This window comes from Pseudorca crassidens, chromosome 2 (assembly GCF_039906515.1).
Source record: "Pseudorca crassidens isolate mPseCra1 chromosome 2, mPseCra1.hap1, whole genome shotgun sequence".
NCBI classification, from domain to species: Eukaryota; Metazoa; Chordata; class Mammalia; order Artiodactyla; family Delphinidae; genus Pseudorca; species Pseudorca crassidens.
In genome coordinates, this window is record NC_090297.1 from 32,358,524 (window position 1) to 32,376,200 (window position 17,677).

The 17,677-nt window shown below is 36.2% G+C and overlaps 1 protein-coding gene across 2 annotated transcripts in view; it reads left to right on the forward strand.

The window, feature by feature from the left end:
• The window catches only part of RLF (RLF zinc finger), an 82,951-nt gene that overhangs the window by 32,274 nt on the left and 33,000 nt on the right, over positions 1 to 17,677 (forward strand). The window contains exons 3-5 of one of the 2 annotated variants that reach the window (XM_067725635.1): positions 902 to 983; positions 4,667 to 4,799; positions 11,136 to 11,338. In XM_067725635.1, coding sequence (XP_067581736.1) covers positions 902 to 983; positions 4,667 to 4,799; positions 11,136 to 11,338 — 418 coding nt within the window. Of the gene's footprint in view, positions 1 to 901; positions 984 to 4,661; positions 4,800 to 10,514; positions 10,604 to 11,135; positions 11,339 to 17,677 lie in introns of those variants that run through there. The other variant, XM_067725636.1, reaches the window with a different exon arrangement.

Here is a 17,677-nt window from a genome sequence, read left to right on the forward strand (position 1 = left end):
AATTGAGTATTTTTGGTTGTAATGTTTGCCTGACTTCTCTTTACTATGGCATCACATTGTTCAAAGCAACATCAGGGTCATACCTTTGAATGAAATTTCCTTAGCTCTGAGCCTTTATATTCACATTTTCAGGAGATAAAGTATAAGTGAAGGTCCAGCCAAGCAACATAATCTTTAATTGCCTCGAGTCTCTTTTCCTACTCAGGCTTAGAATGATGCATTTTCTCTCTGTCCTTAGGAATAGATCAAGTGAAGTGACAAGAGTATCTGGAAGCTGTGGTGGTCTTTGAGGAACACTTTGGGGGGAAACGCTGTGAAATTCTGCAATACAATTATATTATTTGAACTAAGAATTATACTAGCAGAAAATAGCAGGGTACAGTATAAGATTACCATCCCAAGGGTCCATGATAATCTAGCTGCTGTTTTAATATTTGGCTGCCTAATAGCAGACAGAGTTACACCTTTAATGTATTTATTTGCAAATTGAAAAAATACAACAGCTGTTAGTTTTTAGTTGTGGAATCACCTTGATTCAGTTTGCAGATTGTTTGGTGGGATAAATTCTAGTCTGGGTGGTCCATTTTATTTTTCTCTGGTCTTACCTGTTTTCCTTCCTATTTTCCCAAACCCCAAACCTCTAACTTTATACTTTTTTTTTGCCACATAAACATTCCTGGTTTTATAATCCCATTATTCCTCCTCTAAAGCCTCATAGTTTTTCTTTTTTCTCTTTTTTGAAGTTGAAAATATAACAATGTTGAATGAAAATTTGAAGAGTGAAAAACAAATTTAAAATAGTCTAAATAAATGTAAAATGTATATTCAGTATCACTGTCATACTGTACTTGATTATGACTATAACCACCGTTATATACTGACTTAGTTATTCATATTCTAGGAGTTGCTTTGAATTACTGCTTTCAGTGTCTGAAAGTGAACTGCCATGTGAAGCCTGGGTACTCTTCCTTCAGTCTTTACAGGTGAGTTGATGTGGCCTCAAAAAAGGTCTCTGTTTAGGTATTCAAGACATGTAGTTAATTTCTCCCAGCAAACTAAAATTGGAAACTTAGAACAAAAACAAATTCACTATATATTGGTAGTAAGTTCATGAAATGAGGAGGCCTTCCAGATGAAGGGAGTGTGCTAAAAGTTTCTTTTTTCCTTATCATTTGGTTTTGTTAGCCTTTACATAGCTTAGAAGCAACACAAAAAGTTTTCATTCTTCAGACACAAAGTTTTAGGCAGAATAAAGCCATTAAAAATGTAAAATTGTATATGTTTATAAGGTAGCAGTATTTGCTTCATTGATAGTACACTTATCTAGTAATTTCCCCCTAACACTTCAGGGACTTACAGTGCTAAGTCTCTTAAACCGTCAAAATAGTCATCAGAGATTCTGTGCATGCATTTTCAACAGGAGAGCTACGTTGGCTCTTATATTGGCTTGATTATCAGAATTCTTAGATGAGCAGATCAGAAAGTAGCAAGTTGGGGAGGGGAGAGTAAGGTAGGAGGAAAAACAATAGGAAGCAAATTTGCCTGTTACCAGTAGAGATAGAAAAACTATTTAAAGAAAATAGACATAATTAAGTAAATAGCTACCATTCATTTATTATCATTAATTATGTACCAAACAGTACTCTACATTGTTTTTACATTTTGTATCTTTTAATCAAATTGCAAACCTTATACCATAGAGATCATTTGAATCTCCATTTATAAATGGGGAGACAGGCATAGAGAGGTGAATTAGCTTGCCCAAAGTTACACCTAGATTAATATCTAGAGCTTGCTTTGTTTAACTGCTTCCTCGAGGACACAAACTCCATAGTAGCTTGCACTTGTTTCATGAAGGCATAAGTAAAGATTTGCATGTTAACAGACACACCTCGTTATCTGGAAGTTTCTTTCCTCTAGGATAAAAAATCCAAAATGAAATGATATAATGTTAATCTTTAGATTTTCTGTTTGAGGAGAAGAATTCTTTGTCATGCTCTTGGCCTGATTTAATCCCTGTAATGTCCTAACTCTTCACATATTCATACAGCTGCTGTTAAAATCATCTTTCATACAGAGCATATTGATTTTGTCATTCTGCCTGCCAGTAGTTTTGTCCTGGCATACGACATTCTAGAAGGGCAAGTGTACTTATTCTTATTAAGGCTGTTACTATTATTATTAGTAGTATCCTTTGAAGAGAGAATACTCTCATATTTCTTCATTCTTTTCTTAGATTGTATGCCTGAATAAAATAGTTGCCTTCCCTCCGACCTGTGTAACTTTGCCCGATATTTATCAGACATTTAGGATATATATATTCACATTTCTGAATATGTGTTTAATAAATGCAGTAGAGGTACAGATAAATATAAGACATGGTCCCTGTAGAAATCTGAAACATAAAACCTTGAGGTTTTCTTATTTTAGGTGATAAATGGGTAAGGCAGCAGGTAGTTTTGAGGATACTTTTGGTAAGAGAATAGTTTTACAAGAGCAGGCCACAGAGAGCATTCTCAACCACTGTTTATAGCTGTGTAACCCTTCCAGACCTTTTCATTATGGATATAAAAATACGTTCTGAAATGAAATTTTAAATAAAGAAAAATGAGATCCTGTTTTTTTGCAACTTTTTTTAACTTAATGATTTTAACATGGACATGTATCTAGGATTGCATATGTAGTTCTCCCTTGATGACTGCCTGGGATTCTGTTATGTGGTTGCACCATAAATTATTTGGCCAAATCTCTTTGCTGTTTATTGTAAACAGTGGTAGAGTGAACATCTTGTGCTAGTATTTCTGTATTGTAGATTTCAAGATACGGATAGTTTTACCTTAAAAAAGAAACAAATCTAAGTTTTTAAATTACTTTTAAAATTCCACCATAGTTTTTAAGGACTCTATTTAATGTTATTTTTTATTTTTTTAAAGTGCCTGCTTCCCTGCCTCCCTCCCTTCCTTCATTCCTTCCTTCTTCTCTCTTCATTCATTCATTCATTTATTCATTCATTGGCTGCACTGTGAGGCTTGTGGGATCTTACTTCCCTGACCAGGGGTTGAACCCATGCCCCCTGCAGTGGAAACGCAGAGTCCTAACCACTGGACCACCTAATGTTATTTTTTAAAAGTAACTTTGCTATAATATATATATGTGTATGTGTATATATATGTAATAAAGGATTACACATCATTCTTACTCAGAATAAACTGTATTTTGAACAGATGAAAAATTAGAAAATTGTTTTTGTTTTTAACCCAAACAGTGGCTTTTTATTTTAGTTGCTATGTATCATGGGGGTGACAGTGTTCTGCTAAAGTGTAATGGTATAGGGCTGTTAGGTATTACAAATATGTTAACCAGACACAGCACATTCTGACATAGAATCTTCATCTTCACTGCAAAGTAAATGCCTGTTGTCCTAAGTTAAGGAAAAAGAAGCCTGAGGACAGGTCAAGCCATTAAAGGAAAATTATAGCATTTAAATATTGCTGTTAGTTAACTGTTATTTGGAAATATCACTTTCAGTGTCAGTTTTAAAACCTTTCTTAGCAGAAGATAACTCAGTATATGGTGCGTGCGTGTGTGTGTGTGTGTGTGTGTGTGTGTGTGTGTGTGTGTGTATTAAAACCCTGTCGTTCTGACATGAAAATTAAGGGGAAAAAAGCGAACTTTATTTTTTATATTTCATTTAGGTGAATATAAGATTATAGTCTTAGGTCTGTGAACATTTTTAACCTATATTTTATTTTCCAAAGAAATACTGCTACCAGTGAAAGCTTATGTTCCTTGAGAATTTCAGCAGTCTAAAATAAGGGAAAACAAGTTAAAATTTTAGAATATGGAAACAACCAATAATCCTCACTAGTAATAAAGGACAGTGAGATATATGCTTAATTATTTATGTCAAGTTAAATTTCTGACCCCTTACCTCCCCGCCCTTTGTGTATATAAGTATTTTAAAGAATAAACTTGGCAATTATATTTTGTTTGTTTTCTGAGGAGATAGAATGACAGCTAATAACTTGCATTTCCATGACTTTTATCTAGAGCCATCTGTCATTTTTCTGTGTACTTTTTAAATTTTTTGGCTGCGCAGCATGTGAGATCACAGTTCCCCCACCAGGGATTGAACCTGCGGCCCCTGCATTGGTAGCACAGAGTCCCAACTGCTGGACCTCCAGGGAAGTCCCTGGAGCCATCTATCATTTTAAAAGTCCTTTGATAGAAGAATTTAAACAATTAAAAAGATATATAACAATAGATGTCATTAAGTCATACTTCTGTTAGAAGGAATAGGTTGCCTGTGTGAATACTGCAGAATCTTTTTTAAAAAAAAGAAATCTGTGCCAGTGGCCTTAAAATAATTGAGTAATTCAAGGATGGAAATTGAATTGTGATCATTTTACCTAGGAGAATTCAGGAAAACATTTTAAAGGTACTCTTTAACTTAGTGAAAATGCCCTAGTTTCATTTTTTAAAAAGCAGCAACAGAATTTCACAAAACTTTGAGGATAGTTTTTTTTCTGCTTATTTATTTTTAGGAAATCCAAGATATAGGTCTTTTCATAGACATTCAGATATATTGAAAGGGCAAAATGACTTTTTATATTGTTTATATAGCCTGTTTTCTGGATATGCTTTTTTTTTCTTCTTTTTTTTAAAGGAGTCACATGATGCATTATTGGAATTTGGGAATAATAACCTACAAATACTGGTTCACGTTACCAAGGAGGGGGTGTGGAAAAACCCTGTTCTTCTTAAAATTCTGTCTCAACAGCCAGTAGAAACAGAAGAAGGTAAGCTTAAAACTATACTGACTATTGAAGGAGGATTTAGTTCTAAGAGAATTAAAATTTTTTTCTCTGTTAAAATTTTGTGTATTTCACCTGTGTATCTATAACCAATCGTTCTCTTATCCTTTGAATAGTAAAAACTAACCATTAGCACTTAATGTTTTGCTTAAGGATTCTTGAATATTTATGTAGTGTTTTAAAAGTATCCCTTTATACTTGTTTTTAAATGTTGCATTGACTGACAATGTTTATGCAGAGTTCCTGAGATAGAAATTAATAATCTGCTTCCAGTCCTTGGTATATAGTAGAGCTTTGCTTATAATGATATTTTGTTTACTGGTTACTACAGCTGAGGATTATGAAAAAAAATTACTTCTTATTTTAAATTTATGAAACATTGGAATTTAGCGTTTTTATAGAGATATGCAAAGAAAGAAAATTCTTACAAAGTTGTCAGTTTAAGTCCAGAAGATTTATGGGTTTGAGTTGACATAGTTGACATTTGCATTTTAGACACACAAAATATCTCATTTTATATGTCCAACAATTATGATTTCATTTGCTTTAAGTTAGTGGAAAGTTAAAAAAAGGATCACATTCTGTTAAGTATGTTTCTGGGATAAGAATGAGTTTCAGAACAGTTTTTATTTACACTTTAGATAGATCTTTTTTTAATTTTTATTTTATTAAAAATTTTTTTTAAAATTTATTTTTGGCTGCATTGGATCTTTGTTGCTGCGCGCGGGCTTTCTCTAGTTGCGGCGAGCAGGGGCTACTCTTCTTTACGGTGCATGGGCTTCTCATTGTGGTGGCTTCTCTTGTTGCAGAGCACAGGCTCTAGGCATGCGGGCTTCAGTAGTTGCGGCACGGAGGCTCAGCAGTTGTGGCTCGCGAGCTCTAGAGCACAGGCTCAGTAGTTGTGGTGCACGGGCTTAGTTGCTCCACGGCATGTGGGATCTTCCCAGACCAGGGCTCGAACTTGTGTCCCCTGCATTGGCAGGTGGATTCTTAACCACTGCGCCACCAGGGACGTCCCATTTTTTATAGATCTTTAGTTCAGTTCTCAGGACAGGCCTTTTGAATGTTGATATCTTAAAATATTACAGTTAGCTTATTCATTCACCAAGTTTGATCACCTATTATTGTATACATGCTGTTTGGGTTTTTCTGTATAGTCAGAAGATTGATAATAAGAGTGTTTAGATTTTCTCTTGGTCCCTTTCCTCTGATAATTCTACTGCTTATCAGTTACACGGACAAGAAAAAAAATGAATAAGGAGAATAGCTGTTAAATAGAAAATAGATTGCTATTTATTGTTTTCTGTTGAGGTTCCCAGTAAATGGCATCCTTTTGTAAGTATAGGCAGGTGGAGGCTAAATTATTGCCTTTATTATTATTAAAAGTTGTTAGAGGACAGGGCCAAATAGTTGCAAAAGGATCCCAGAATTAGGCAGATCCCAGTCCAGATAAGGCTCCAGGAGTGAAGAATGCATGACCTTTGTAGATAGGCCCAAGCCCCAGAGGGAAAAGATGGAGTTGCATTAAATGTCCCCAATTTATTTTCCCCAACGTACTAATCAAATATATCCCTCCCACCCCAGGAGTTAACAGTACTCAATTTCTTTTCACATAGAAAAAATCAAGAAATGGGGAGAAGCACTGTTTACCTAATATCCCATGGTATCCTATATATTCAATAAAGATTAAGTTAAGTACCCACTATCTATAAACTGAATGGGTATAGGTTACCTACATATGTAAGGAATTTTTCTGAGAACCACAGCATAAGTGGTGGGCAGCCTGTTGCCTGCTTACTTCTGCAACTGGCCCTTACTAATTTCAGGTCAACAGATTTAGAAAGCCTCCTTTATAGCTCCATTGCCCTTGCAGCCCAGATATCAACATATTTGATGCTAGAAAGCAGTGACTATCATTTCATTAATTGCCTTTTTTCAATAACATAGTAATCAGAAGCATAAAAGTACAAAGTGTTTAGCCTCCCAAGTAACTCAATAAATGCTTTTTGGTTTAGTTTTTTGAATTAAAAAAAAAGTGTATAAGAATTTTATTTTTCCTGCCACAAATTCTTGAATTTTGTAACCCCGTCCCCACCAAAAAACAGTTATTACTGAAGTACGTAATAAGTGCCAATTGTTGACACTTCTGCCTGCCATGATCGTCAGGGAAATGAGCAGGTCCTCCCACCCAGGTATCAAACACCTTTCTACCTCAGGTCACCCCAGCAGCCTACCACAAAACATAGGGCTGGCAAGACCAAGCCCAGCCCCACTGATGGTTCCTGACTTGAGCCCCAGTGCCCACAACCCACCCCTGGTTCCAACGGTGATGGCAGCAGCCCACAGCCCTAAAGACCTCAGGCCCATCAACCTTGGAGACCCCCCTTCCACTGTACTAGAGTGGTTCCAACTAGAGGAAACCCAGAGCTACCATCTGGTATCTGCTAGTTTTTCCAGCTGACCTGTGCCCTACCCAGCACCCTCCTTCCCCCCTTAATTCATGACATCAAAGCACTGGCTTTTCCCCATTTTTCTTGAGACTCAGGAGGGCCAAAGCAGCAGCCTTTTGTTCTTTTTTTTCTCTCCCCTACCAAGGGTTGAAGGCAGAGATCCATCCTAATTGTTCAGAGGTACTAACTTCCTCCCCTAAATCAAGCTGAGAAGGAACCAGCCAGCTCTTACTTCTTCCTGGTGGTTTTTCTTTCCCACCCCAGTTCATTTTTTCCCTTCTACTACCTACCTCTGAAGCCATTTTATGAATTATCATGTGCCACCTGAGCCTTCAGTAAAAACAAAAACACTCTCTTCTGTTAAAAAAGAAAACAAAATTTTTAGCTGGACCTTAAATGTTACCATTTTTTACATGTTGAAGTATATATGAGGTAAACTGTCATGATGTTTGCACCTTACTTTTAAGTGGCTGAGAAAAAGAAAAGCTAGATAAAGAAATATGGCAAAACAGTTCAATTGTTGAACCTAGATGGAGGAGAGGGTATATGATTAAACATTTTTTTTGTATTAAAATGTTTAGAAAAAATAATATACAGAAGGGATCACAGTTGGGAGTGAGACATCTTAGTGTACACTTCATTGTGTCATTTTAAATATTGAAAGTATGTATGGATTTCCTTTTTAAAAATACAGTTAAGTATTGATTTTAACATAACTTAAAATGATTTTTAAAATGCAAGTCTGATCTGTGTGTTAAAAATTGATATAGTGGTTTAACTGTGGCTGTAATATGTTGAGTAAAATAGTTTTACCTCATAGAAATAATAGCTACAATTTATAGAGTGCCTGCTGTGTGATGGACACAGTATTAGTGTTTTCTATCTCCTGTAATCCATTAAACAGGCAAGAGATTACACATGCCCAAGGCCGTGTAGTTAAAACTGTGGAGGCAGGATCTGGGCCCAGATGAGGAGATATCTAAAAGTTTTTGATTGACTAAAGTGATAACCATTGGTTGCTAAATACATGGTTTTATTAAACATCTGTAATATATAAAGCATTGTGCTTAGCGCTGTAGGGAATACAAAAGTTAACAAGGCATGGTATTTGTACACAAATTGCTGACAGTGTAATAAGGGGGATATCAGGGACAAATAATAGCAAGTAGTATTGAGCATTTACTCTGCACTGGCCCTGTGCTTCGTGTCTTACTTGCATTCCGGTATTTCATTTATGATTCTTTCATCTCTTTGGGGTAGATATTACTAACCTTTTCATAGATGAAGAAACTTGAGGCTCAGACAGGTCTACTAATTTCCAAGGGCTTCACAGCTAGTATATGTGAGAGTCATGATTCAGCCTCAGTTTTGTGATTCCACAACCTGAGATCTTAACCTTCATACACTCTAATCATTTATTATTGTACTTAAAGAGAAAACTAAGTGTGGCAAAAGAAGTAAAATGCTGTGGGAATTTAGAAGGGAGTGGCTTGTATAGATAACGTGCCTGTTTTCAGGTGTGAGATTTGTGAAAATGCATACAAGTTGGTAGAGCAGATAAATAGAGCATAATCTGATATTAGGCAGTTTAGGATGTAGGGGACAGATGTGGCAGGAAATAATATGGAGGAACTAGGTTGGAGAGAATTTTAAAAATAATTGCTAGGACACAGTAACTAAGTTGATTTCCTTAGGAAAGGAGTTGGCAAGGAAGGATAATGCCAAAATTTCATTTCTTTATGATTGAGAGAATACCATTACTGAAAATAGAAGTAAGGAACAAGGAGCTATTTGAGATATGATTGTGAGTTCATTTTGTGGGATTTAGTGCTTGTGGGACTGAAATAGAGAAAAGTCCAAATGCAAATGATCTCTTTTCTGTCCATGCCTTTTGACCTTGACTGTGTATTAGAGTATCTATGGAATTTAAAACCAAAACACACACACACACCCCCAAGGTCCAGGCACTACCTGCTAAATCAAAATCTCCAGGGTTGGAGCTCTGGAATACAGACCTTTTTGAAGTGCCACAGGAAACAGGCACCTTCCACCTATAAGTGCTGGGAGTGTAAATTGGTACAATCTCTGGAGATTAATTTGGCAGTAATTTCACTTCTAGGAATTTTTGCTATAGATACAGTCGTGCATGTGTGAAATGGCCTTTGTACAGGACTGTAGATTGTAGCATTATTGACAGTTGTCAAAGATTGGAAACAACTTGCAAGTGTATCAGGAGGGGATTGGTTAAATTAATTATATCCCTACAGTGGAACAATGCTTATTTGTTAAAAGTATTGAGGTAGCTCTCAATGTACAGTGATGTGATAGAATGACCTGTATGATATAGTAAGTGGGAAAAGAAATACGTCTTCTGTACTAAGAATGTTTCTGGAAGGATAAACAAAAAATGGGAAATGATTATTGTTTCTTGGGGAGAGAGACTAGGGGACTGGAGTCAGAGTAGGAGGGAGACAACTTTTAACTGTATACCTTTTGGTGTGCCTTTTGAATTTTGTGTCGTTTGCATATATGGTGTTACCCATTTTTTTACAAAAGAGAATTTTTAAATCTCTACAGTTGATTCTGATGTGTAGTTAAGATTGGGCCAGTGGTCTCTCCCTCCCCTCCCCACCGTCCTGGTGGTTTATCATTAATATTAATGATTTCTATTCCACATGTGGCCTGTAGACCTAGTAGCATGGCTATTACCTGAGAGGCTTATTAGAAAAGCACAGTCTCAGGTCCCATCCCAGACCTACTGAATTAGCATTCTACTACATTCTTCTACTATAGCATTCTATAGCATTCTTCTACTGCATTCTACTACAATTCCCCTGGTGATTCAGAAGGCACTTTTGAGTTTAAGGAACACCGTTTTAGGTGAACCACCTAAAGCAGTTTGTTTGCTTGCCACTCATCTTGACATGTATATTCCCACCTCTGTTCTTTAAATAATACTGTGTAACGATGCCACACACTTGTTAAGTATTTACTATTTGTAAATCGAGGGCTTGTCCAGAACACTGTACAAATCTGTGTTCAGGTGCTTAATATTGAGTACTGCTCAGAGCAGCATTTTCCAAAGTGTGTACTGAACCAGGAACGTAGATTTTACGTTGTGCTAATGATATGTGTAAAAGGGTTCTCTGGTCAAATCAGTTTGGGAAACCTTGGGTTAAATAAAAGTGAACAGTTTTCTTCATTGCAGGACTGTTCAGAGATTTGACCAAGGAATCCTTTTTTTTTCTAGGACTATCTCTCAGGTCTTTTGGTCGGTGGAACACACTTTGAGAAATGCCTGGTTTAGAGGAAAGACCACCACTGGCTTTGGAATCCTTGGCAAGTTACCTAATTTCTCTGAGTATTAATTTTCCTAACCTTAAACTGGGGATAACAATACTTGCCTTGGTGGTGGTGTGAAGAATAAATGAGAGGTATATAAAAACAATCAGCTTAAAGCTTGGTACCTCGTAAGTGTGCAAGTGGTAGTTGTTAATATTACACAGGATACTTGCCTTTTTGCCTTGTACTTAAGTTTATAGTTCATTTCATTGTTCCTTACTATCCTTATAAGAAAGTGAGGGAGGAGAAGGTGAAAGAATGAATTTTGATGAAATGTTAGTAGTAGCTTTTTTAAAAGGTATGGTGTTCAAAATAAAACTACTAAGTAATGTGGGAATAATTAGCAACATTAATTTTGCTCTTTGCTCTGTTAGATGAGTACTGAGATCAGAATAAACTTCCAGTTATATCAGCTGACTTTTTGTCCACTAAAAATAAGCAACAACAGAAGATATCAAACTTTCATCTTTACAACCTTGACATGTAATGTGGTATGTTATCAAACTGTTTTATTTTTCCTTTTTTCTAGTCAATAAATTGATTGCACAAGAAGGACCTTTCTTTCTGCAAATGCGAATAAAACATTTGTTGAAATCTAACTGCATCCCCCAGGCTACTGCTTTATCAAAACTATGTGCAGAATCTAAAGAAATTTCAAATGTGTCATCTTTTCAGCAAGCCTATATGACGTGCTTATGTTCCATTCTTCCTAATGAAGATGCTATTAAGGAGGTAAGTAAAGCAAATAACTGCTGTTGTCATTCACACTAACTATGAATTTAATAGATTTTAATAATTGTTGTATGCCAGGCTGAAATTCCCAAGACTCATTTTCTTTCAGGCTATGAAAAGTACCATTTTAATTGTATATTTAACTGTTCAACAGATTGGATATAAAGTTATGTCTTGTAGGTGGATTTGAAAAGTAGATAATTAAAGAATATGCAGATGAATGTTTATATATTTGGGTGATGGTTTGCTTTGAAATCTTTAAATATGAAAGTTGCTTTTTCTTCTTAAACTAATGATTTCTCTCTGGGAAATGTGGAAATTATTAATACTGGTGTCAAGAGATAAACTAAAGAGAATGGCAGTTAACTTTATTTAAGTTAGTTTATATATTTAACTCTAAGCAGAAAGGTGTAGGACTTCAGAAGCCATGAATACATTTTGAACAATGATTAAGCAGACAAACAGGGTTTTTTTTTTTTTTAACCTGAATCATTGTTTTCCTTAGAAAAGTTGGAATTAGTTTTCTCTAAGAGTTTTTGATAAATTATACAGAGAAAATGAGGAATTCCAAGGCTATATTCCATCATCTACCTTTAATTCTCTTACCTGCCATTCAGGTCTTACATATAGATTCTCATTTTACCTTTACACTGAACTTTCTTATTAAATGTGGGAATCCCAAGGATCTGGTTCTATGCTATAGTAATTCTTAACCTTTTATGACAATTTCAGCTGTAAATATCTTACTCTCCAAATGAAACTCTCCACCTTTCCACTTCACTCCCTTTAATATTCAGACTCCACCAGGACCAACAGTCTATCAGTCTGATCAGCTTTTCACTCTCCTTACTCTGCTTTTCCATAGTCAATCATTATTAGCACTCCTTTGCATACACCCTCAATTCCTCTGCTGGTCTCTCCCTTAATTGTACTTCTTTGACTAACCTGTATCCTCATTATCCCTTCATCTCCACCTGTTTTGTATCTTTACCTGCACCAGTGGGGCCAAACTTAGGTGGAGAATAACCTGGCAACTGATTTTACTTTAATTCAGTCACACTGTGTTTCTTGAGTTCATTCACTCTCCTACTCCCTTAGATTACTATTTCATGCTTTTTCCTTTTTCTTTAAACCTACACTACAATACCTTCTGTCCCATCTCTGTCTCCACTGATGAACTTTCTTCCTATTTCTCTGAGGAAACTGGGACAGTTGGAAGAGAATTTCCATGACATCTATTCACCTACCTGCATTTATGCATTTACACCTTCTCTTCTGTTACTAAGGATAAACTATATCTGTTTTCCCCTGCTAAGGCCAACAATCCCCTTGACTTCAGTATCAGATCCCGTCTGCACTTGCCCCCTCAAGTATAGTGCTGCAGCAGTTTTCCCTTTCTCTACTGCATTTATCAATTTCCCCCTCTGCTGTCACTATCTCATCAGCATTTATGCTGTTATTTCTTCCATTTTTAAAAGAGAAAGACTTCTTCTTCCAGCTACCACCCCATTTCTCTCCTGCCCTTTCAGTGTAATTTCTTGAACCATCGTCTGAATTTACTGTTTAACATTTTTCTCCTTGAACGTATTCTAATATGGCATTGACTTGTGCCAGTCCACCACATCACTAAATCCACCTGCAAAAGTAGTTCTAAGAGGGAGGTTTATAACATCCTCAGGAAAGAAGAAAAATCTCAAATAAACAACCTAACCTTACACCTGAAGGAACTAAAACAAAACCCAACAAAACCCAAAGTTAGTAGTAGGGAAGAAATTGTAAAGAATCAGAGGAGAAATAAATGAGGGACTTCCCTGGTGGCATAGTAGTTAAGAATCTGCCTTCCAATGCAGGGGATGCAGGTTTGATCCCTGGTCAGGGATCTAGATCCCACATGCATGCCGCAACTAAGAGTTCATGTGCTGCAGCTAAGAAGCCCACGAGCTGAAACTGAGGAGCCCACCTGCAGCAACTAAGACCCGGCACAACCAAAATAAAAATAAATAAATAAATGAAATGGAGATTAAAAAAACAATAGAAAAGATCAGTGAAACTTTCAATGAGCTGGTTCTTTGGGGAAAAAAAACAAAATTGATAACTTGTAGCTAGACTCATCAAGAAAAGAAGAAGGCCCAAATCAGGAAATTCAGATATGGAAAAGAAGTCACAACTGACACCAGAGAAATACAAAAGATCATAAAAAATTACTACAGACAGCTATATGCCAATAAAATGGACAATCTGGAAAAAATGGACAAATTCCTAGAAATTTACCATCTCCCAAGACTGAACCAGGAAGAAATAGAAAACATGAACAGACTAATTACCAGTAATGAAATTGAATCAGTAATTTAAAAAACTCCTAACAAACAAAAGTCCAGGACCAGATGGCTTCACAGTTGAATTTACCAAACATTTAGAGAAGAGTTAACACCTATCCTTCTCAAACTGTTCCAAAAACTTGTAGAGGAAAGAATACTTCAAACTCATTACATGAGGCCAGCATCACCCTGATACTAAAATCAGATAAAGACAGCACAAAAAAAGAAAATTACAGGCTAATACCACTGATGAACATACATGTAAAAATTCCCAACAAAACATTAGCAAACTGAATTCAACAATACATTAAAAGTATCATGCACCATGATCAAGTGGGATTTATCCCAGGGATGCACGTATGGTTCAGTATTCACAAATCAATCAGTGTGACACACCACATTAAATTGAAGAATAAAAATTATATGTTTATCTTAATAGATGCAGAAAAGGCTTTTGGCAGAATGCAACATCCATGTATGATAAAAACTCTAAAAAAGTGTGTATAGAGGGAACATACCTCAACATAACAAGGGCCATATCTGACAAGCCCACAGCTAACATCATACTCAGTGGTGGAAAGCTGAAAGCATTTCCTCTAAGATCACGAATGAGACAAGGATGTTCACTCTCACCACTTTTCTTCAACATAGTATTGGAAGTCCTAGCCAAGGCAGTCAGACAAGAAAAAGAAATAAAAAGAATCCAAATTGGAAAGGAAGTAGCAAAACTGTCACTGTTTGCTGATGACATGATATTATATGTAGAAAATCCTAAAGACACCACCAAAAAACTAGAAGAGCTCATCAATGAGTTTGGTAAAGTTGCAGGATACAAAATCTGTTGCACTTCTCTACACTAACGTGAACTATCAGAGAAATTAAGAAAACAATCCCATTTACAATTGCATCAAAAAGAGTAAAGTACCTAGGAATAAATCTAACTATGGAAGAAAATACCTGTACTCCAAAAACTGTAAGATACCAGTGAAAGAAATTGAAGATGACACAAACAGGTGGAACGATATACTGTGTTCATGGATTGGAAGAATTAATATTGTTAAAATGACCATACCCAAGGCAATCTACAGATAAAGTGCAAACCCTATCAAATGCCAGTGGCACTTTTCATAGGACTGGAACAAAGAATTCTAACATTTGTATGGAAATATGAAAGATCCCGAGTAGCCAAACCAATCTTGAGAAAGAAGAACAAAGCTGGAGGTATCATGTTCCCTGACTTCAGACTATACTACAAAGCCACAGTAATCGAAACAATGTGGTACTGGCACAAAAAAAGACACCTGAATCAATGGAGCAGAATAGAGAGCCCAGAAATTAACCCACACATATATGGTCAATTAATCTATGACAAAGGAGGCAAAAATATACAGTGGGGAAAAGGCAGCCTCTTCAGTAAATGATGTTGTGGCGCATGGGCTTAGTTGCTCCATGGCATGTGGGATCTTCCCAGACCAGGACTCGAACCCATGTCCCCTGCATTGGCAGTGGATTCTTAACCACTGCACCACCAGGGAAGCCCCATCAGGGAACTTTGAATTGAAACTACAATGAGGTATAACCTCACACCTGTCAGAATGGCTGTTATCAAAAAGACAACAAATAACAAGTGTTGGCGAGGATGTGGAGAAAAGGGAATGGTGGTGGGAATGTAAATTGGCACAGCCACTATGGAGTCAGTGTGGAGGTTCCTCAAAAAAACTAAAAATAGAACTACCTTACGATCCAGCAGTTCTACTCCTGGGTATTTATCTGAAGAAAACCAAAACACTTATTAGAAAAGATATATGCACCTCTATGTTCATAGCAGCATTATTTACAGTAGCCAGGATGTGAAGCAGCCTAAGTTGATGAATGGATAAAGAAGATGTGATATATATATATATATATATATATCTCACATTGTGTGTGTATACATATATGCAATGGAATGTTACTCAGCCATAAAAAGGAATGAAATCTTGCCTTTTGCACCATGGATGGACCTAGAGGGTATTATGCTAAGTGAAATAAATCAGACAGAGAAAGACAAATACTGTATGATTTCATTTATATGTGAAGTCTAAATAAACAAAACAAGTGAACAAACTTAAAATAGAAACAGAGTTCTAGATGCAGAGAACAAACAGGTGTTTGCCAGAGGAGAGTGGGCAGGGAGGAGGAAAGAAATAGATGGGTGAGATTAAGAGGTACAAACTTCCAGTTGCAAAATATATGAGTCATGTGTATGAAATATATAGTATGGGGAATATAGTCAATAACCATGTAATATCTTTGTATAGTGACATAGCATAACTAGACTTATTGTGGTGATCAGTTTGAAATGTATAGAAGCATTGAATCACTGTGTTGTGAAACAGGAACTAACATACTGTTGTAGGTCAATTATACTTCAAAAGCAAACAATGTCATAGAAAAAGAGATCAGATTTGTGGTTACCAGAGGTGAGGAGTGGAGTGAAGGGGAGTTGGATGAAAGCAGTCAGAAAGTACAAACTTCTAGTTAATAAGTAAGTACCGGGATTGTAATGTACAACATGATAAATATAGTTAACACTGCTCTGTGTTACATATGAAAGTTGTTAAAAGAGTCAAGCCTAAGAGTTCCCATCACAAGAAAAAAGTTTTTTTTCTGTCTCTTTAATTTTGTGTCTGTACTAGATGATGGATGCTCACTAAGCTTATTGTGATAATGGCCTCAAGATGTATGTAAGTCAAATCATTATGCTGTACACCTTAAACTTATACTGTGCTGTATGTCAATATTATCTCAATACAACTGGAAGAAAAAAATCCAATGATGACTTCCCAGTTTTCACCTTACTCCATCTGACTTATTAACTCTGTCTTTTAAACTTTTAACAGATTTTTCCACTTGTCTTCTAGGGTACTATACTCTGTTGGTTTTCTATCTACCTGGCTGATTGATCTTTCTCATTTCTACTTGCTCTTCCTCCTCCTCCCTCTGATGATTGAATGTTATATTACTCTAGGACTCTTTTTGTGTCCTCTCTTTTCTATTTACACGTATTCCCTTGGTGATCTCATTTAGGCTCACGGTCTTAAATGCCAATTATGGCCTGAATCCCAGATGTTTTATCTCCAGCTCAGTCCTCTCCTCTGAGCTCCAGACTCATATATTCAACTGCCTAATCACCATCTCGACTTGCATGGCTAATGGCATCTTAAACTTAACATGTCCATAACTAAGCTCCTGATATTCCTGGTATTAGGGCTTTGTTTTGTTTTTATGAGCTTTCCTCTAAATGAAGTCAATTGTAAAACAACTATACTCCAATAAAAATTAATTTAAAAAAAAGACAATAGTTAAGAAATAAAAATATAAGAATAAATATAAATGAAGTCAATTGCCTTCCAACTATATTCTCATTGTTGGAGGGGGAGGAGGTGGGTAGAGAATAACCAGCTACCACTTTTTTGAGCTTTTACCATGTATTAGGCACTATGCTAAATGCTATGTATACACTGTCACATTTAGTTCTCACAACTCTTAGGTAGCTCCATTTTGGTAAGGAAGTGAGGCTCAGATTAAGTAATATGTTCATGGTTATAAAACTTAAAGTAGATAAGCTGAGATTCAAACCTGAGTTTGGTGTACTACCACTAATATTATATTAAAGATATAGGATGATAAATACTATTCTAGGTGGTGTATACCTAAGTGTCTGTATGTCATATGCTGTCTTAGGCATTGGAGATACAAAGATGAATCTAGAAGCCTTTGAACGGTGTACTTGCTTTCACTCTTGCCTTCTACATTTTATTTTTCCCCAAAGTAGCCAGAATAATCTCTAAAACGTAAATCAGGCCATGTCACTTCCTTGATCAGAACCACTCAATAGCTTTCTGTCATGCTCAGAATAAATCCAGAAGTCTTTATATTCTGTGTGCCGTGGCCCCTGGCTACTTGTCTAACCATCTCTGACTATATCGCTTTTTTTTTTTTTTTTTTTTTTTTTGGCGGTATGCGGGCCTCTCACTGT